At 47.2% G+C, this 22,644-nt stretch overlaps 1 protein-coding gene across 3 annotated transcripts in view; it reads left to right on the top strand.

The window, feature by feature from the left end:
• Positions 1 to 22,644, top strand: part of LOC119955173 (DENN domain-containing protein 5B) — a 291,496-nt gene that overhangs the window by 153,033 nt on the left and 115,819 nt on the right. For all 3 annotated transcript variants that reach the window (XM_038781152.1, XM_038781150.1, XM_038781151.1), the window contains one exon: positions 6,498 to 7,164. In XM_038781152.1, the coding sequence (XP_038637080.1) occupies positions 6,498 to 7,164 (667 nt within the window). The remainder of the gene's footprint in view (positions 1 to 6,497; positions 7,165 to 22,644) is intronic.

The raw sequence follows: 22,644 nt of genomic DNA, 5'->3' as shown, positions 1-22,644 counted from the left end.
TGAGGCAGCAGTGCTAACTACAGCGCCACCGTGCCGCCCCAGAGCTCAATGCCCTTTAGTCAAACATCACATGTGGCCCAGTGCGGTGGCGTCTGAAGTTGCCCATGGTGTCCTGCAAGACTGAAACCCCTCTACTGATGACCCAAATCGTGGCGCAGATTTAAAAAAAAAAAATTTAGAGTACCCAATTCATAATTTACTATTAAGGGGCAATTTAGCATGGTCAATCCATCTACACTGCACATCTTTGGGTTGTGGGGGCAAAACCCACGCAAACACGAATGTGCAAACTCCACACGGACAGTGACCGAGAGCCGGGATCGAACCTGGGACCTCGGTGCCATGAGGCAACAGTGCTAACCACTGCGCCACCCCGCTGTCTGTGGCACGGATTTGATATCTCTAAGCAGAGAACATGGTAGCCCAATCTGATGTGTTGGGTAAGCTGGGTCTGAGAGGACTGCGTTTACTGCAGTGGTGAAGAGACAGGCTTCCAACACTTGAAGAAATACAACTCGATTTTATTGAACTCTTAACTATCATACATACTTTAACTATAGGTTGACACTATGCTGAGTTGACTGGAGACCTGAGGCTAACCTGGCCAGACTATCTTACTACCACATGGTATTTGTTCTAGTTGCTGCTCACGAGCTCTGACTGTCTCAGAGGCTGGATCCAAAGAGAGCGGGAAAACTAGTGCCCCCTGGCTTTATAGTGGTCGTGTCCTGTCTGGTGATTGGCTGCTGTGTTCTGTGTGCTCACTGGTCATCCTGTGTGTCAATCACTGCCTGTCTGCACTCCATCATATACCTGGATGTATATTATGACACGATCGACAGTGACCAACAGTCAAGGGAGAGAAACACTGTGGGTTACAACAACTTGGACTTAACGCATTTAGCATCAGTGATCACAACGGGCTTCACAGGAATGCTATAAAGCAAAATTTGACACCAAACTACCTAAGGAGATATGAGGACAGGTGGCCAAAGGTTCGGGCAGAGGTTTAAGTTTTCAGGAGCATCTAAAAGACAGAATGAGGTTTAGGGAGAGAATTTCCCATTGGCAGTGAGTTCCCATCCCCCACCACCCTCTGGGCGAAAAAACATGTCTCCTCAATCCAACCCCTCATCCTCCTACCAATTACTTTGAACCGATGCCCCCTGGTTTTTGACTCCTCTGCCCAGGAGACTAGCCTATTATTGGGTCAGAGTCCCAAAAGTAATGGTGGGAGTGTTTGGGCTTTTCTAGGGATCGTGTCCAGGGTTTCCTGCCAACACTATTCTCATCACCAAAACAAGGTAGAAGTTGGGAGTTCAGAACGTCGTCTATCCCGGTGAGCGGGAAACCAGACTGGCAAGTTTGTAACCAGCACATATGCAAAAACTTTGGCAAGGAGGGACCAACTTATCCCTCTTTCCTGTCCCACACCCACAACACCTGGAGCACTGTGACTAGACACATCCCGCCATCACCACTTACCAGTTCCCCTCCTCTCTCCCCCCCCCCCCCCCCCCCCCCCCCCCATTCCCCACTCCCCACTCCCTCGGGCAACCCAAATCATGACTTTGTTGGGCTAAATGACTAATTCTTTTCTGTTTCAATTGAGAAGACAGATACTTTGTTCGGGACATTAGAAGTTTTACAGCAGTGTAGTCAGTCTCTATAACTACAGCCGTTATAACAGGGGCCAGATTTTGGGCAGAAAATACACATTGTTTCAGTGGGCTGTGCCAAGTAGAAGAACTGCAGGAAATTATTTCCGGCTGACACGGCCGACGTTCCCATTTGTGTGCCGCAGGTTGCTGACCTCCGATGAGTCATTTCTACGCCAGGCTGACAGGCCGCAGAGGGAGCTTGTTGACGACAGGAAGCAAAAATAAAAGGCAACAAGAGGGCCGCACTTTGCCGCCCCCTGGTGCCTGGTCACGGCGCGGCAGCGCCAGAGGATTCATACAGAGAGATGTCCACAAATTAGTTCGAATCCAGGGTGCCTGTTTCGAAAGCAATGAAAGGAACTAAATGATGATGATAAACGTGCTCCCCCTCCCCACAACGAGGGGGAAGGGGCTGCAATAAACCCCTGGGCGAAGAAACCATCATGTTAAATTCATTAGTGTTGAAGGTGTCGATCTGAATTTGAATCTCCCCCTCCAGTGTCATTCGTTTGTTCTTCCTCTCGCGTAGATTGGCTAATTGGGGCCGAACTGTTGCTGAAGGAGGGGGATTATTTTTCTCTTTACCAGCAACCTTGGAAAGGCTGATCTGAGGAACACTGTACAGACAGGGAGGGGTCGTACATACCTCCAGAAAAATAATTTGGCAATGAAAAATCTGTCTTCTCTGGAAGAAAAACTGTACCATTAGGATAGCAATATACTCTCTATTGGCTCTTACTGTAAAAGGAATGAAAAGGACTTTATTTGTATACTACTCGGGCAGCACGGTGGCGCAGTGGGTTAGCATTGCAGCCTCACGGCGCTGAGGTCCCAGGTTCGATTCCGGCTCTGTGTCGCTGTCCGTGTGGAGTTTGCACATTCTCCCCGTGTTTGCGTGGGTTTCACCCCCACAACCCAAAAAGATTTGCAGGGTAGGTGGATTGGCCACGCTAAATTGCCTCTTAATTGGAAAAAAATTAATTGGGTCTTCTAAATTTATATTAAATTATACACTACTCTTCATGACTTCATCCTAAAGAAGCTTGTGACCAATGAAATAACGTTTGACGTGTCGCTTACTGATTTATTATTAGGAAATACCTCTGCCAATTTGTGCACAGCATGTTCCCACAAACAACAATGCGATAAATGACCTGGCTTTAAATTGAGGGATACAGCTTGGCCAGGATGCCAGGAGGAGCCCCCCTTGTCTTCTTTGAATAGTACCCCGGAATCCACTATGCCCACTGGAGTGGGCAGTTTAACATCTCGTCTAAGAGACGGTATCTCTGAGAGTGCAAAGCGTTCCGGGATTCGAAGCCAGGGTCAACGGCTCAGAAGCGAGATGGCAACCCCTAAGACAAAGGTGGACACGAGACACAATGCACTGTTTCTGATCCGTGAAGCATTTTGGAGGCTGGAGATTGTTTAGTTGTCCCTCTATAGTTAAATGCTGCCGTCTGGTATAATTGCTGGTTGTGTCATGAAATCATCATGTTTCCTGCCATCAAGCTCATCGACTTTGGAAAAATACTGACTTTTCGTTGTGTCGACCAGTGAGGAGTCAAAGTTGTTGCTTCTTCTTGGCCAAGTCTCGGACACACAGGGCAGCATGGTGGCGCAGTGGGTTAGCCCTGCTGCCTCATGGCGCCGAGGTCCCAGGTTCGATCACGGCTCTGGTTTACTGCCCATGTGGAGTTTGCACATTCTCCCCGTGTTTGCGTGGGTTTCGCCTCACAACCCAGAAATATGCAGGGTAGGTCGATTGGCCATGCTAAATTGCCCCATAATTGGAAAAAATTAATTGGGTACTCTAAAATTTAAAAAAAGTCTCGGACACAGATGGCACCTACTGTTGTGGCATCCATCTTGAATGTCCCTTTTTAATCTCCGCTTTGTACATTTGATTTAATGTCACCAACTTGACTCTTTTGTGTGAGTTGATCATTTTTAATATTTCACGGTACAATTTTAACTTGTTTCTTGCCAGTCACATTTGACAAACAGCATAATATAAAATGTCTGTCACAGTTAGTGTTACTTATGATGCCACATGATTGTAACTTATTGTCAGCCATTGGCACTAACGTGGCACTGACAATGTTGAGACAAGTTGTGCTAATTGAGTGAAGGGGCATTAAGCCATGCAGAGTAGAAGGGCCGAGGTTTCATTGACAATCCAATCCTGCTGGGGCTGTGACTTGGACATCACAGTCAACTAGTGAGAGGGAAAACCACAGTTAATATGATGCCGACACTTACTGGGCTGGATTCTCCAAAAATGGCGCTATCTCCCCACGCTGGCGTAAAAACACTGGCATTTCACTCCAGAATTTCCTGAAAAAAAAAAGATCAATTCACTTGCTGCAGGGGGCTGGCAGAGACCCTGGGAGCTTCACGCAGCTGCGGATACGAGTCCCCACACTTCCTGTTCCGAGTGCGCACATGCGCAGGGCGGCGGCCTCCAACGGCTGTGCCAAACGCGATGGCAGACTCAGCCGGCGGACCTGGACCAACAAACAAGGTCCCACCGACCTGCCCTGTGCCACTCCATATGACCCGCCCGATCGCCGCCCATGCGCCCATAAGGCCCCGCCCCACACCAGGGTGGCCACAGACTGAGTCCGGACCGGCCAGACGTGATGAGAACCACGGCATTGGGAAATCGGCCGGTCGGGACTGGAGTATCGCTGGGAGGGCCTCTGGCAACAGCCTCCCAGCCTCGCCGCGTAATTCATGCGTGGGAGTGGCGTTGGGCCTGATTCAGGCATAAACATTGATTCTCCGCCCCTGCACCAAACACTATGCCTAGAGGGCATAGGTTTAAAGTGAGAGATACAAAAGGGTCCAGAGGGGCAATTTTTTCACACACGGAGTGAGTGTCTGGAATGAACTGTCAAATGCAGTAGTAGAGGCGGGTACAATTTTGTCTTTCAAAAAAGCATTTAGACAGTTATATGGGTAAGATGGTTATACAGGGTTATGGGCCAAATGCAGGCAATTGGGACTAGCTTAATGGTAAAAAATGGGTGGCATGGACAAGTTGGGCCAAAGGGCCTGTATTTATGCTGGAAACTTCTGACTCTAACTTCATGCTGTCCCAAAATACATCACAGCCAGAAGTACTTTGGCAGTGTCACGATGCAGAGAACTGTACAATTAATTTGCCTACTGTCACTAACAATTATGAGATTATGCCCAGATGATCATCTTCGGTTCTGGATAGGGCGGCACATGGCACAGTGGTTAGCACTGCAGACTACGGCGCTGAGGATCCGGGTTTGACCCCGGTTCTGGGTCACTGACTGTGTGGAGTTTGCACATTCTCCCCTTGTCTGCATGGGTTTCACCCCCACAACCCAAAGATATGCAGGGTAGGTGGATTGGCCACGCTAAATTGCCCTTTAATTGGGGAAAAAAAATTGTGTAGTCTAAATTTTTTAAAAAATCTTAGCTTTTGGATAGAACGTAGAATTCCTACAGTACAGAAAGAGGCCATTTGGCCCATTGAGTCTGCAATGACCTTCTGAAAGAACACCTACTTAGGCCCGCTCCCCTGTTGTATCCCTGTAACCCCACCTAACCTGTCCCCTTGTCTGCGTGGGTCTCACCCCCACAACACAAAGATGTGTAGGGTAGGCCATCTAAATTGCCCCTTAATTGAAAAACAATTACGTACTCTAAATTTTTTTTTTGGAAAACCCAAAGAACTTGCACATACTTGGGCACCAAGGGGCAATTTATCGCGGCCAGTCCACCTCACCACATTTTTGGACTGTGGGAGGAAACCGGAGCACCCGGAGGAAACCCACACAGACACTGGGGTAACGTGCAAACTCCACACTGTCACCCAAGGTCGAAACAGAACCGGGGTCCCTGGAGCTGTCAGGCAGCAGCGCTCCCCACTGTGCCATCGTGCTGCCACATACGAGGGATAAATATCAGCCAGGACACCTGGAGAATATCTCTGCTCATTTAAATAGTGCTATTGGATCTGTAATGTCAACCTCAGAGGACCAATGAGGCTTCAGTTTAAGACCTTAACCAAATGACAGTACCTTTAGCAGTGTGGCCCTCTCCCGTGCTGCACTGCACTGTCAGTCTGGTTAATGTACCCAAGTCTCTGGGGTGGGACTTGAATTCGCCACATTCTAAAAGATGAAGGTTGTATCAAACAAGTCATGTTGGCGTCTAGTAATAATAATCTTTATTAGTGTCACAAGTAGGCTTACATTAACCCTGCAATTAAGTTACTGTGAAAATCCCTTAGTCGCCACATTCCGGCGCCTGTTCGGGTACACGGAGGGAGAATTCAGAATGTCCAATTCACCTAAGAAGCACATCTTTCGGGACTTGTGGGAGGAAACCGGAGCACCCGGAGGAAACCCACGTAGTCACAGGGAGAACGTGCAGACTCCGCACGGACAGTGACCCAAGCCGGCAATCGAACCTGGGACCCTGGCGCTGTGAAGTCACAGTGCTAACGACTGTGCCACCATAGTCAGCGTCTGACAGTTTGAATCTTCATCTCAAGTGCCATTTCCACTCAATATAACCGCAATGAGAGCTGAACTCCGGCCATTGTGTACAACCGTCTACTATAAGCCCCATCCCAACCTCCACCAATGCAGACAATGGTCAGCATGTTAAATAGAGTCATTCCGGGCCAGGTTCCATCAGGGTGAAGTCACTGACTTTGCGCATCTTACTAGGGGTGAAGAAACGCTCTTGGGTCTTTTCAGTTTGTTATGTATTATTTCTGTTATTTGCTGAGACTTGTGTGTTCTTTAGATTTAAAGTGTATAATTTTGTCTTCCCCTCCCTCCCCACTCCCAGCTCTGCATGCCCAAAGGGCTTTCCTTCAGAACGCAGGCGGAAAGTCGAGATCCACAGTTCCATTCGTTCATCATCACCCGCGAAGATGGCTCGCGTACCTATGGCTTCGTGCTCACCTTCTACGAGGAGGTCACCTGCAAGCAGATCTGCAGCGCCATGCAGACCCTCTACCAGATGCACAACGTGGAGCAGTACAGCAGCGTCTACGCCTCGTCGTCCTGCAGCATGGACTCGTTGGCGAGCAGCATCGACGAGGGGGACAGCACCTCGCTGGCGAAACTGCAGCGCTACAACTCCTACGACATCAGCCGGGACACCCTGTACGTGTCGAAGTGCATCTGCCTGATCACCCCGCTGCCGTTCATGCAGGCCTGCCGTAAGTTCCTGCTCCAGCTGCACAAGGCGGTGAGCTCCCTGCAGCCCCCGCCCCTCCCCCTGGAGAGCTACATACACAATGTCCTCTACGAGGTGCCCCTGCCCCCGCCTGGGCGCTCGTTGAAATTCTCCGGGGTCTACGGCCCAGTTATTTGCCAGCGGCCTGGGCTGAGTGAGTTGCCCCTGTTTGACTTTCCGCTGCGGGAAGCGTTTGAACTGTTGGGTTTGGAAAACTTGGTTCAGCTCTTCACATGCGTGCTCCTGGAGATGCAGATACTGCTGTATTCACAAGGTAAGCCACACCGAGGTGCACAGCAACTCGCATCTTTTAAGATTTGCCAATTGAAAGTGATGTAGGAGACAAGCGAAGTTGAGCATGTTGATTAGTGTAAGGTTAATGTTGGGAGAGCAGGGTAACTGAATGTAGAACTCATTATGCTAGCTGATTGGAGTGAGTGAGGCACTGTATTATGCATTTGCAAACGAAAAGAATAAGGGGGGGTGCAACCGCACATATACATGTGGTGAATGTAACTTGGTAATTCACACTGTATTTACCAATACCTTTGTAAGCGCAGTAGCGTTATCTGACCACTAGGGGGAGTAGCTCTGGGAATGCTCAGGAGTTTGTACAGGGCTCCATCCTTGGCTCCGCCCACGACTCCTCCCCCCTGTGCTGCTGTATAAATACCCTTGTCCAGAGTCAGCCTGCAGTTCATCGAGAGTTCATCAACGGGTAACAGGCTGGCTCTGTAGTAAGTAGATTAAAACCACTGTTCATATGTGAAAGCAAGTGTCTGGTGAATTGATGGTTCCATCAATACATTACAGTCCCCACACACAATTATCCCAGCCAACAAATGCACTGGTTGCAAAAGAGCACGCCCATACAGCTGATGGGTGGGCTGGAGCCAGAGGGTGCCAAGGGGGGGTGGCTTGGGGGACACCCATACAACCCGTGACCCTAAGTTCAAAGTTGGCTGTCAGCAGCGTGCGCAGCTGAATGGCTGACTTTCTAGCTGTGGCAATGGTGTTCTGTGTGCCCGTCCACCCTGACCCCACAACCCACCTCCTGGCGCCCCCCCCCCCCCCCCCCCCCCCCCCCGCCCCCCCGCTGCTCCCACCCGGCCCTGGCAGAAGCCTCCCGGCCAGCGGACCATAGCAAACTATGGCGATGTTGGACACTTTCCCCCATACACACCCGCTCTCTCCCTCAGCAGCCACAACGTCAGTTTCACCACTTCTAAAAGAACAAATGAACCACGGGAACCCGGCCCATTGGAGGCGGAGAATCGTGGAGGCCCCGGAGAATAGCGGGTCGGGCCCGCTACTGATATGCAAACGGCATCCACTGAATGTGCGTTCCGGACCACATTGACGGGCTGTCGCGGTGCTGGAGCATTGCGATTTGTCGTCAAAATTGGCGGCCGTCGCAATTTTGGCATCGGAACCTATTCTCTGCCCAATTGTGTTTCCCGATTTCGGGGCCAGCCAACGGAGAAACCCGCCCAGTACCTCTGGCAGTGAGGCATTCCTTTAGCGCTACACTGAAGTGCCAGCCTAGACTTAAGCCCTGGATTGACGTTTGAGACAATTCTCCCTCTGAGGCATGGTCGCGAATCACGTTGAGGAGGACCAAAGGGAGGAGCAGACACGAAAGAGGAAAAGTTTCTCTCTGTTACAGAACAATATTAATCCTAACTGCCCCATCTGTTCTCGATCATAATTAGATATTGTGATATAAAAATGTCATAATACTATGACATTCCTACTTGTATGTTACTATTCTAATTTTCTTGCACCTGGTAATTGAATACACTGGGTGTTAACCACATTTTCCGGATCACTGAATTATAATTTAGTCACTCTGTGCATATGTAAATATCTAACAGCGTGACAATTTACTTTTCCTACATTTCCACACCGTTTCTCAAACAGATTTAGCAGGTTTGGCTGCCTGGCCCTTATTTGCAAGGGGACAGCAAATGGGTAAGGATGTGGCACCTTCTTGCGGAGTCTCCGGTTATATGCATAGACCTTTTTGATAATGGTGATCTTGTATCGAAAGAGAACAGCCTGGGCATTTTTATCGCAACTTTTGTAGGATGAAGGTGCTCGGCAGAGCAAGGATTAATGTGCGCCTGGAGAAAAGTACGGCCCACGTAACGATGATGACATTGCTTGGGCGTAGAGTCTTGGGCCACAGTTAGGTGTGACTCCCGAAATGGCTGCCAAATATTGCAACAGGCCAAAAACGGGATTTGTGCTGGGAGGATTTCCGAGCGGGATGTTCCCAGACCCCCTTCGATGGCACGATCATGTTCATGCCCAGGAAGATCAAGAGCCTCATTAGCCTATTATAATATATTTGAGCCTCATTAGCTTGTATTCTAATATATTTCACTATCATTAGCAGGCTTAACGTTGCTACTTCGGTCTTCTCTGTATCTCACCCCCCCTCCTCCCCCAACCCCAAGATGTCACACCAGTGCTAGTCACTACTGGTGTTTAAAAAAAAAAAGAAAAAATTGCGATGAGGTCGCTGGGGGAGCTCAGGTAGGTATAGCCGGCAGCACGGTGGGACAGTGGTTAGCACTCCCGCCTCACGGCGCCGAGGTCCTAGGTTCGATCCCAACTCTGGGTCACTGTCCGTGTGGAGTTTGCACATTCTCCCCGTGTGTGCGTGGGTTTCACCCCCACAACCCAAAGATGTGTAGGGTAGGTGGATTGGCCACGCTAAATTGGAAGAAATGAATTGTGTACTCTAAATTTATATTAAAAGAAGGTAGGTATAGCCCCTGGGTGCCCAGATTCTCTGTGCATTGAGTGCCAGAATATCTGGAATGACAACTTGGCTGTGCATCGGCATAGAATCTCGTCGGTTTTCAGTCTGAAGCCAACACCAGATTGGTTAGAAAATGCCGCCCTAGACCTAGAATGAGGCGGCACACATGTGTGACCGCACCTGCGAGATGTCCAGAGTTATGGGTTAACAATAATGGGTTCAACCCTACAAGCCTCCTAACCTCTCCTGAAAACACCTGACAACCTTCACAACACCTTTCACACCTCGAGTTATTCCAAAGTGCTTTGCAACCAACGAACAATGTTTTCAGCGCATTTTGTAGTCAAACCCGACGGCCGCTGTGTGCACTTTTAAATCCTACTGCCATGTCGAGCAGACATGAGGACATTGTAAATTTTTAAAAGCTGTATTTCCTTTCAAATTGGAATCCAGGTCTCACCTGACCTTTTCCAACAACAGAGTTTGTGAAGCTTTTGGAAGGTTCCAAGGGAGTACAAATGAATGTGTAGACCACTGACCCATGGCCAACACTATTCAAAGAAGAGCAGAGTAATGAACTCCGACTGGAGAGGCATTTGGAATCCCCAAACTGTAAATCAGATTATCACTTGCCTCATTTGGAACATGAATTGGCATTTTGCTGCAGGGGCCATCTTGGCTTGCCTGCCAAGAATGCTGAACAGGCAGGGCACGCTGCCGAGAATCCCAGGCATCTTCAGAGCGGCAGAAGCTGACTGCTTGCACCAGGGAGAGAGAGGAATCCGACAAGCCAGGGTGACCATCTCTGGTGAAATGAAATAAGGCACAATATGGCCAAGGGACTGGGAAAGGCGGGGGGCGGGGGAAGAGATACAGGCGATCAATTTGAGAGGAGGGGGGAGAGGCGGGTGATGTGGTTCAAAGGACAGAAAATCGGATTCAAAGAATTTCATATGAGACTTGACACAGATGCTTAATAGGCCACAGAATTTAATTAGCTCTGCTGGCCGATTCACAGGCTTGCAGCTGTTCGGATAATCCTATAATTCCAAACTTTCACTTCTCAAGGACAATTAGGGATGGGCAATGAAAATGTTGGCCTGTGGAAGAATTAAAAAAAAAAAAATCTCAACTTGAAAATGCCAGACGAACAATATAGGCAGAGGTTGGTTTCATATTTTATAAGCACTGTTTTTACCTTCACCTGTAATTAATTTGTGCATGTGTGCGCATAGGTGTATGTGCATGCATGCATGTGTGTGCATGAATGAGCGTGTCTGCGTGTGCGCATATGTGCTTGTGCCTCCACATGTGTATGTATGTGAATGCATGTGTGCGTGTGCATGTGTGTGTGCATGTGCACATGTGTGCATATGTGTGTGTGTGTGCATGTGCACGTGTGTGTGTGTGTGTGCATGTGCACATTGTGTGTGTGCATGTGCACATGTGTGCATGTGTGCATGTGCACATGTGTGTGTCACAGCTTCCTTTGCCAGCTCCAGAGCAAGAGTGTAAAATAAACTAACTTTTCCTTCTAAGTACAAATGGCTTTGATGCTGGGGTGTTTCAAATGGACTCACTCACCTAAAGAGTAAAATATACACACTTACATACCAATATATTGATGACAGTAAACTTTGAGACAATACCTGGAAACACTCCGTGACACTACACACTTTGTGTAACCAGCGACCAGTTAATCCAGGCTTTCTCAAACCTTTCCAGCCGCAGAACCCCTCGCCAACTCCAACCCAATAGGATTCACCTCCGAACAATTAGAGCGGCAAAGGCCACGGCATTGGCCCTCCTCCCCTCCAGTAGCTCCGGCAGCTCCAAAATGTCGAAGATCTCCACTGATGGACACGGTGCCATCCTCAACACCCCCACCCCCCAGGATCTCTGACAGTGTCATAAAGATCAAAGTCCAGAATCCCCCTAGCTTCGGGCAAGGATTGGTGGACAAACAATTGTTAAAAGCTGTTTTTAAAAAAATTATCCCAATGATTTAATCTCAATTAAGGGGCAATTTAGCAAGGCCAATCCATCTTCCCTGCACATCTTTGGGTTGTGAGGGCGAGACCCACTCAGACACGGGGACAATGTGCAAACTCCACACAGACAGTGACCCCGGGCCGGGATCGAACCTGGGTCCTCAGTGCCGTGAGGCAGCAGTGCTAACCACTGCATCACCGTCCCATCCCAAACTGGGGGTTTAAAGGAAATTTCCAAACTGAAACTGATAGCTTTTTGTTTAGTAAGTGTTTTAAAGATTATAAAACAAAGATGAGTAGATGGAGTTAAAATACAGACCAGCCATGATCTCACTAAATGGCATAGCAGAATGAGGAAGAATAGTTTACTTCTGTTCTACATTCCAATCTTCCTAATCCTGGAGTGGCGAGCTTTTCACATTCTCATACAATCTGTACCCGTTGCCTGTTAATTCTGTTAAAGTTAATTCTTCCACCCCCTCTTCATAAAGAGAAATTAAATCTGGAGGGAACAGAAAGAAGCTGTCATTCTTTTGTTGAGACTATTATTCTCTCACGAGTGACAATCTCTGGCCCTGACTAGAATTCCACACACAACGTGGCTCCCAGTAAATGCTGGGAATAATTAAAATATCCTATCGGAGCTGCAATTCCCGGATGTATATCAGCTAGTGCCCGGGGTGACAACCCCACTGCCCATGTATCTTCAGCTTAGCACCATGGGATCACTTGTTTTTTTCCTTGTACATCTCTGGATTATTGGAGTTGGGAAGACCCCTTGCAGAAAGCAAAATAATGGGCAATGCATTTTTAAGGATTTTTTTCTTTCTGTCCCCAGACCTGCCCACGTCAGCAGACATGAATTATGTGATGGTGGTCAGGCAGCAAAATCTGTTGGGTTTCAACACCCAATACGTCAAGGGAACCAGCCAACTCCTTACCTCCCTCCGTGTAGCTCATCACTAATGCACCGTTTGAATGTTTATTGCCCAACGTTAAGTCTAGAATTGAATGATGACTTAAGTTTAGGTCATCGAGTTGTCTTGCATCAACCAGTTTGGATTGAGCATGAGTTCACCTCACCAACCGTCTACTCTACTCGGAGTACACACATCTACCAATGGAATGAATAGATTATTTCAAATCATCTTGGGACAAGTCAGAGGCAGTGGTGTAATGATATTATCACTGGACTAGTGTTCCAAAGACCCAAGGTATTGCTCTGGGAATCCAGGTTCGAATCCCAACATGGAATTGAAATCTTTTTTTAAATTTAAAATATCCAATTCTTTTTTTAAAAATTAAGGGGCAATTTAGTGTGACCAATCTACCTACCCTGCACATCTTTGGGTTTCTGGGGGTGAGACCCACGCAGACACACGGGGAGAATGTGCAAACTCCACACAGATAGTGACCCGGAGCTGGGATCGAACCCGGGTCCTCGGCGCCGTGAGGCAGCAGTGCTAACCACTGCACCACCGTGCTGCCCCCAAAACCCTAATGATGACCATGAAACCATTGTCGATTGGCGTAAAAACTCATCTGGTTCACTAATGCTCTTTAGGGAAGGAAATCTGCCATCCTTACCTGGTCTAGTCTACACAGCATATGGTCAACTCTTAAATATCCCCTCATGGGCAATAAATGCTGGCCCAGAATTAAAAAAAAAAGACATTGCTTTTTGTCTGCGAACAGACTACTGTTTGTTTACAGGCACTAATTATCCCCACTTAAACATTTACATGTACAAATAATATGGAGATATAAAATAGTTGTGGACAGGATTCTCTAGCAATTGAATAGTGGAGGTTATAAAGACAATTCAGCAATCACAATATTTCCGTGCTAATTGGAACGCCGATGGTCAAATTATAGTTTGGTCAATGTCTGAGACTGCTCCCAATTGGTGAGATTAATTTCTGATTACCTCCCTAAACAGCTGACCAATTAGCGCCATTAGATAGTCTGTTGTTGGGGTGCAGGTGGTCCGTGCCCATGGTGATGCATTAAAAATCTAAGTGATAGGATAGGATGCCGCATAGCCAAATGTTCTGATGGCCGAAAAGGTAGGTAAGCAGTGTAGGCAGAGGCTTAGAATGACAATGATATAATAGTGCAAGGGCAAATTGTGAGGTCATCCATTTTAGAATTAAAAATGGAAAAAACAGGGGACTTTCCAGATGGTGACAAACTGGAAACCAGTGGCAAACCAAAAAGGATTGGGAATCTGAATAGATAAATTATTCAAATATGATACGAAGGCGGCACGTGGCACAGTGGTTAGCACTGCAGCCTCACGGCGCCGGGTTCGAATCCTGGCTCTGGGTCACTGTCCGTCTGGAGTTTGCACATTCTCCCAGTTCCTGCGTGGGTTTCACCCCCGCAACACAAAGATGTGTAGGTTAGGTGGATTGGCCACGTTAAATTGCTCCTTAATTGGAATAATAATAATTGGGTACTCCAAATTTATTTACGGAAAAAATATGATGAGAAGATCCAAAAAAAAGCAATGGAATTTTAGATCATTACACACTGGTCAAATGCAAAACAGTAGACTGTATGGAATAGAAGAATCATTACAGTGCAGAAGGAAGCCATTCGGCCCATTGGGTCTGCACCGACCCTCTGAAAGAGCACCCTAGCTAAACCCACACCCCCACCCTATCCCCATAAACCAGTGCCCCCAATTAACCTTTTTGGACACAAGGGGCAATTTAGTATGGCCAATCCATCTAACCTGCGCATCTTTGGACTGCGGGAGGAAGCCACAGCATCCGGAGGAAACCCACGTAGACACTGGGAGAACGTACAAACTCCACACTGACCTCCATTTCGAGAATGTCTTTCAGACTTGGGCAACATAACAGGGCCTTTTCCATTCCCGGAAAATGACTCCTGCCAGTGACGATGCAGTTTAGTGATGAGCCACACAAAGGTGTCCATAAGGTGAAGCAAGATGACCTCAGACCATCACTCACTGTCTATTGGTGAAATACCTTTCCTATTAATCTTTCTGGGGTTCCCGATGACCCTTGAACTCATTTGTGCATCGAATTGATGACCAAAGCTGCTCCGTGCATTGCTTCACAACTCAGCTCACTGATGTCCCTGTTCCACCTCCATTACCTTCCTCTTTCTTTTCATTTTTAAATAAATTTAGAGTACGCAATAATTTTTTTCCAAATAAGGGGTAATTTAGCAAGGCCAATCCACCTAACCAGCACATCTTTGGGTTGTGGTGTGAAACCCATGCGGACACCGGGAGAATGTGCAAACTCCACATGGACAGTAACCCAGGGCTTGGATTCAAACCCGGGTCCTTAGTGCCGTGGGCACTGTGCCACCGTGCTGCCCTTACCTTCCTGTTTCAAACATGTGCATTATTACTACTGCCATAATACGCTTTGTACTTGCGTTACTGCTTGCGTTGCTGCCTTTACTGCTACATATTACTATTTTGCTCAATTTCACACTGACAGCTACTTTTATGTTGATGGTATGTTGGTCAAACGAGCAGCTTTATACTTTATATAAATGGAGATAGTCGCTGAATAAAGGGGCCTGACTTATTTCAGGCAGGTGCATCAAAAATGAAACTTGGGGAATTACAGCGAAAATAGCTGAAGTGCGTTGTGTTGCCTGATGGCAGGTATTTAAAGAAGAGGTGTCGCAACGGTTATGAAGGGAGAGAGGGTGGTGGTGGTTAGCACTGCTGCCTCAAGCTGCCGAGGGCCAGGTTCGATCCCGGCCCCGGGACACTGCCCAGGTGGAGTTTGCACACTCTCCCCGTGTCTGCGTGGGGCTCACCCCCACAGACCCAAAGATATGCAGTGCAGGTGGATTGGCCACACTAAATTGCTCCTAGTGTCCAAAACAGGTTAAGTTGGGTTACGGGGATAGGATGGGGAGTGGACCTAGGTATTCGTAGATTATCATAGAATTTACAGTGCAGAAGGAGGCCATTCGGCCCATCAAGTCTGCACCGACTCTTGTAAAGAGCGCTCGACCCAAGGTCAAATGGCTTCCTTCTATACTAGGGATACTATGAATGTGCAGGGTAGGTGGATTGGCCACGCTAAATTGCTCCTTAATTGGAAAAGTTAAAAAAGAAAATATGGTAAAGGGAGAGAGAGAGAGCGAGAGGTGTCGCAATTCTTATAAGGGGAGAGGGTATGATTTAATTTCGGCATCGTAATAGTTATAAGGGTCGAGGATATGATTTAATTGAGGCATTTTAATAGTGAGAAGGGGAAAAGGTATGATTTAATTGAGACGTTATAATGTTTATAAGGGGAGAGGGTGTGATTTAATTAAGGCGTTATAATGTTTATAAGGGGAGAGGGTATGATTTAATTGAGGTATTATAATGTTTATAAGGGGAGAGGGTATGATTTAATTAAGGCGTTATAATGTTTATAAGGGGAGAGGGTATGATTTAATTGAGGTTCCGCAATATTTATAAAGGAAGAGGGGCATCATTTAATGCCACTGGTTGGGGGCAGAATGGGTGAGGGACATGGTGGAGAATTCACTTCGAGCAGTGTTATGGTTAACAATACTGCATATGCACACATCCAATTCCTGAAAGGGCTAAGGAAGGAATTCTAGGTAACAGCCACTTTCTCTCTGCCTTTAAATAAACTCGACAACACCAGAGAGGACATAAGTCTCAAGAGTGCACTGATTTTTTCAATTGCATAACCATCTCTCCTGTTGCTGGCCAGCTCTCTGCCATGAGTGAGTGTTTCCACCCGACACTTTCCTGCCTCGGCTCTGTGATCCCATGTACGTTTCAATGGTCGTCGCACCATTTCCTGTCGGTTTCTCTCATTGACTCAACAAGAGAAAGTAGACAGTCACATTTCATTTATTAATGTAGGAAAAATGACAAACGATTTGCATGCAGCAAGCTTCCACAAACAACAAAGAGATGATAACCAGGCCATCTAATTGGATGGTGGTGCGGCAGGGTGACGCAGTGGTTAGCACTGCTGCCTCACGCCGCTGAGGTCCCGGGTTCAATGTTGGCCCTGGTCACTGTCCGTGTGGAGTTTGCACATTCTCCCCGTGTCTGCGTGGATCTCACCCCCCACAACTCAAAGATGTGCAGGGTAGGTGGATTGGCCGTGCTAAATTGCCCATAATTGGAAAAAAAAAAAATATGTTTTTGATTATGTTGGGGGAGGGATAAATATCAATCAGGAGATGGACGACTATGTGCCTACTTTTAAAAAAAAAATAGTACTGAGATACTTTTACATCCAGCTGACAGGGATGACCGGACCACCATTTAATGTATCACCTGAAAGGACATATGATGCAGATAGGGGCAAAGCTCTGTGCCATATTTGATGCCATGAAAGATGATTATGGATCGCAAACTCATTCAAATGGGAAAGGGGTAATGACGGGAAACACACACAGGATAATGACAATCTGGAAACCACTCCCCTGGGTATCAATTAAAAATTCAAATCCAAAAATGATAGATGTTTGGAAGGCACTGGCATTACTGGTTACGGATTCAGGGTGGGGGGATGGTGGATGTAGTTAATATCAGCCATGAAATGACTGAATGGTTGGAATAGGCGAGAGGGGCTGAATGGCAAGATACTGGATCTCTATTCCTATTTTCCTCGCGCAAAAATTATCTTGGTTCACACTGCCTGTGGAGTATGGTTTGCTCAAGAGTTTTATTCAGTCAGGGTTACTAGTAAACCATTTTTTAAAGAACTCCTGTATCAATATACCATCTGTTGCAGACATTATATATTGTAGTTGCTGAATCAATGAGTTAAACCCAGAAATCACCTGCAGCTACAGCTGCCTTCTCATTGTAGCTACAGTTCAGAATTAAGGATAGTGTTCTCGCTTACAACCCAGGATCAAATACATCATGAGCGGCTTGCGCTGAACTCCTTCATAAATCACATAACTCGGCTGTGATTGTATTTTTGAAGCCTATTTCAGCAGTCGAATAGATTGTGCCACAGTCAGGCTTATTTGAAAAGATGAAGAGCAAATTGTTTCTCCTGCCGCGAGAAATATTCGGCAAGTATGAGGAAATCGCAAACTGCTCGAGTTTCAGTAGGTGAATTTGTGAGATTGGACCCCCTCACCCCGGTTACAATGGCTTAATGGGGAACACCCTCACTTAAGTGGGTCCATGCAGCCTCCCTGGTGAGTGTACAAGTGAATGGGTGTCCACGGATCTGGATTTTATGAACATATTTCCACAGAAAGGATTTGTTTTGTAGAATTGCAATTGGATAGAGACACCTCAGAGTGGAACACACTGCATGGAGAGAGGTTGAATTTTGTGGCACCTTTTGTAATTATTAAGTCGAAAAGTTTTGAAATGCACTTTTAGAAATGTTATGAATAAATTTGGGCAGCCCGGTAGCATTGTGGATAGCACAATCGCTTCACAGCTCCAGGGTCCCAGGTTCGATTCCGGCTTGGGTCACTGTCTGTGCGGAGTCTGCACATCCTCCCCGTGTGTGCGTGGGTTTCCTCCGGGTGCTCCGGTTTCCTCCCACATTCCAAAGATGTGCAGGTTAGGTGGATTGGCCATGATAAATTGCCCTTAGTGTTGGGTGGGGTTACTGGGTTATGGGGATAGGGTGGAGTTGTTGACCTTGGGTAGGGTGCTCTTTCGAAGAGCCGGTGCAGACTCGATGGGCTGAATGGCCTCCTTCTGCACTGTAAATTCTATGAAATGCTATTTTTGGACAGGAAAGGATTTGGGTGGAATTAAAGGTTGTTCTTACAAATTGTATTTGCATAAGTTCTAAGACAGCGGGTGGCAAAATATGGATACGTTTGATTAAATACTAACAAGCTATTCACAATTATATAATTGTCACAGCTCAGGAGGAGTTCCACAGATTCACCACCCTCTGGCTGAAGAAATTCCTCCTCATCTCTGTTTAAAGGATCCTCCCTTCAGTCTAAGGCTGTGCCTTCGTGTTCTATTCTCTTCTACTAGTTGAAACATCCTCTCCACATTCAGTCTATCCAGGCCTCTCGGTATCCTGTAAGATTGAATGAGATCCCCCCTCATCCTTCTAAATTCCATCGAGTACAGACACAGAGTCCTCAACTGCTCCTCATATAGCCAGTCCTTCATTTAGGGATCATTCTTGTGAACTTCCTCTGGACCCTCTCCAAGGCCAGCACATCCACCATAGTCTCAGTGAGCACATTCCTGACTCCAACCACTCTTTGTATGGGAAAAGTATTTCCTCACACTATTGGTGCATTTCTGATTGTAACATGATTGACTGCTCCCCAAGAAGAATCGTAGATTGTTTTTCTATGACTGACCTAGCAGGCAATTGCAGCCGGATATTGCTTCCCCAGAGATCACAACTGAGAAGCAATTCACTCACCAGTCTCCGTAATTGGTAAAATCGCCCACACATTGTATTGGAAGTCTTTGGTCCCAGGCATGCGAGGGCAGGAACACAGCCTTACAGACGTTCTTCTTTTGAATGTGTGATGGAGGTTGACGAAAACAGAAACACGGGCAGTTAGCCAGCTCCACAAAGGCTGCCGAGTCAGGTTTAAAGCAAAAGCTAAGAGGACAAGCTTTGACCAGACAGGGAAGAATACGAGAAGATAGAAGATAGGAGTTATTATGCTCCAGTTAAGTAAAGTAAGCCACTGATGTGGTAAAGCACAGTGCGTTCATTATTTTGTCTGTTATTCCATCTTGAAAAGCCTGAAGAGACATGTGAGGGTACATGTTAGAGGACATGAATATCTTATTCAGACGACCATTGCACCTTGATATCTGTTTAGATTTTAGGCAGCACAGATGCACCTGAAAACATTGGAAGACATTTCAACCACTTGTGGTGATTCATCCTGTTGTACTGACTCACTAATTGTATATCAACGGGGTGTTTAGTTGTCTTAATTAGGGCCTCTCCTGTGCTACACAGCCAGGAGCAGATTAAAAGAGGTGCTGTTGGTGAGGGATGCATCATATGTAACGTGTGCCTCTGAACGTAAAAATTATTAGCTTATGAAGCCTATGCTTCAGTTCTATTGTTCACTTTGGCAGTAAGAATTCTAACATGATGGTCTACCCAAACTAAGGCCCTAAACTCCAGAATAAAGAACCCATATTATGTACATAAAGGCAGCACGGTGGTGCAATGGTTAGCACTGCTGCATCACGGCACCGAGGACCCGGTTTTGATCCCGGCCCTGGGTCACTGTCCATGTGGTTTCCACATTCTCTCCGTTTCTGCGTGGATCTCACACCCACAACCCAAAGATGTGCCTGGTATGTGAATTGGCCGTGCTAAATTGTCCCTTAATTGGAAAAAACCATGTATATATTATGTACATAATACAAAAGTGTGCCTCTCGACATTCTGTAGCAGAGAAATCAAGTGCTTGGTTTCACATCAGGAGTTAAAAGCTAGATTCTATTGCCTACAGGCACAAGAGGCCTTGTGGCGCAGTGGGTAACACCCCTAACTGTTGGACTACAAGCTCCTGGTACAAGTCCCATGCCAGGACCTGTTGGCCATGGAAGGAGTATTCGGCACAGTTCAATGGGCTGATAATCATCTTGAAATCCACTTACCTCATTATTCCCCAGAGGGTTAAAGAAAACAGTCCATGAATGTGAAGGTGTGCTAGCAACCCTTAACCTGCCGGTGACCTACATGGTTTGCAATTGGACTGCTGGTTCTGATTCTTTTTGTTTTTGAGTGGCACTGGCAGTGAAGGCAACGGAGAATAGAAATCAATGGAGAGATATTGTTCATCGTGCAGCAAACCCTTGGAACAAGGATAGATAAAAGACCAGAAAAATCTAATTATCCAGTTGGAAGATGGATCATTGCAAGCCTCCGCCAAGGTTAATCATAGAATGGTCATGTCACAGCAGGAAGTTATTCAGCCCATCATTTTTGTGCTGCCTCTCTGCCAGATCCACTCACCTCATCTTACTCCGTACACATTTCCCCAGGAACCCTGCAAAAACATTTCTATTCAGATAATTATCCAATATCCTTTGGAAAGCCCAGATTGAATGTGCCTCCTCCGCACTCTCAGACAGTGCATTCCAGACCCTAACCACTCGCTGTGTGAATCTGCCTCCACCACACTCTCAGACAGTGCATTCCAGATCCTAACCACTCGCTGTGTGAATCTGCCTCCACCACACTCTCAGACAGTGCATTCCAGATCCTAACCACTCGCTGTGTGAATCTGCCTCCACCACACTCTCAGACAGTGCATTCCAGACCCTAACCACTCGCTGCGCAATAAATGTTTCTCCTTATGTTGCAGTTGCTACTTTTGATAATCAGCTTAAATCAATGTTCTCTCGTTCAAACCCTTCTCTAATGGGAGCAATTTCTCTCTAACTACTCTGTCCAGGCCCCTCATGGACAGCTCCATAAAACCTCCTCTCAACAACCACAGCTTCTCCAATGGAAATTAGTTATAAGAGGTCAAAAGTATATCACACCCCAGGTCACCAATCAAGGTCCATCTCCCATTGGTAGCCAACTGTGTTTTAAATGGTTTTCTTTCCATGGCTTTACTCCATTGTAAGGGGCTGGTTTAGCTCACTGAGCTAAATCGCTGGCTTTTAAAGCAGGCCAGCAGCACGGTTCAATTCCCGTGCCAGCCTCCCCGGACAGGCGCCGGAATGTGGCGACTAGGGGCTTTTCACAGTAACTTCATTGAAGCCTACTCGTGACAATAAGCGATTTTCATTTCATTTCATTGCACGCTTTGTGTGATTTCCGATTTTCCGATGCATTCCAGCACGAGGACCAGTTTCTCCGCTGGTGTCAATATTAAATCTGGCTGTTCTGCAGATTTAATTTGTGATTACTTATTTTTGCTGCAGTACCAAAGTTCTAGCGAAGTAAGTTGCTCTGGAAGCTCAGTAGGTTTTTATTACAGATCAGCAATGTACTAAAGTGCTAGAGTAAATTGTTTTGTTTGGCAGGATGTTGCAAGCAGCAAAGCAGATATTTCTTTTTTTTTAAATAGTTTTTATTGAAATTTTTACAAAATACAAAATATAAACCTCTTACCGCGTTTGTATGTTAATAGAGTTAACACCCATGAACAATACCCCCCCCCCCCCCCAGCTTCAAGAGCAACTTCAAACAAAAGGAAAGAACAAAAACAAAGAAAAAGAAAAAAGAAAAAAACAAAAAAGAGAGAGATAGCACCCTCCACAAACCCATGTGCACAGTTCTTCTCCCCCCCCCCCCCCCCCCCCCCCCCCCCCCCGGTTTGCTGCTGCTATCGGCCTATTTCCCTACCATTCCGCCAGGAAGTCCAGAAAAGGCCAGAACACCGGCCTCTATCGCCTCCTGCACTCCCGGCTCCACTGCAACCCCAAAAATTGCGAGTCCCCAGCCTGGCTCGACCCTGGATCCCACCACCCTCGACACCGTCCTTGCTACCCCCTTCCAAAACTCCCCCAACGCTGGGCACGCCCAAAACATATGGGCGTGGTTCGCTGGGCTCCCCGAGCACCTAGCACACCTGTCCTCTCCCCTGAAAAACCTGCTCATCCTTGACCCAGTCATGTGGGCCCTATGCAGCACCTTGAACTGTATGAGGCTAAGCCTCGCACAGGAAGAGGAGAAATTCACTCTCTCCAGGGCATCCACCCACGTCCCCTCCTCAATGTCCTCACCCAGCTCCTCTTCCCATTTACCCTTCAGTTCCTCCACCGAGGCCTCGTCTACCTCCTGCATTACCCGGTATATGTCCGAAATCCTCCCTCCTCCGACCCACACCCCCGAGAGCACCCTGTCCCGTACCCCACGTGGGGGCAACAAGGGGAACCCCTCCATCTGCTGCCTGGCAAACGCCCTAACCTGCATGTACCGAAACATGTTCCCCGGGGGGAGCCCAAACTTCCCCTCTAACTCCCCCAAACTCGCGAACCTCCCCTCCACAAACAGGTCCCTCAACCTCCTATCCCCTGCCCTGTGCCAGCCCAGAAATC

The sequence above is a fragment of the Scyliorhinus canicula genome, chromosome 20 (assembly GCF_902713615.1).
Source record: "Scyliorhinus canicula chromosome 20, sScyCan1.1, whole genome shotgun sequence".
Lineage (NCBI taxonomy): Eukaryota > Metazoa > Chordata > Chondrichthyes > Carcharhiniformes > Scyliorhinidae > Scyliorhinus > Scyliorhinus canicula.
This window is presented reverse-complemented; position numbering and strand designations above follow the sequence as displayed.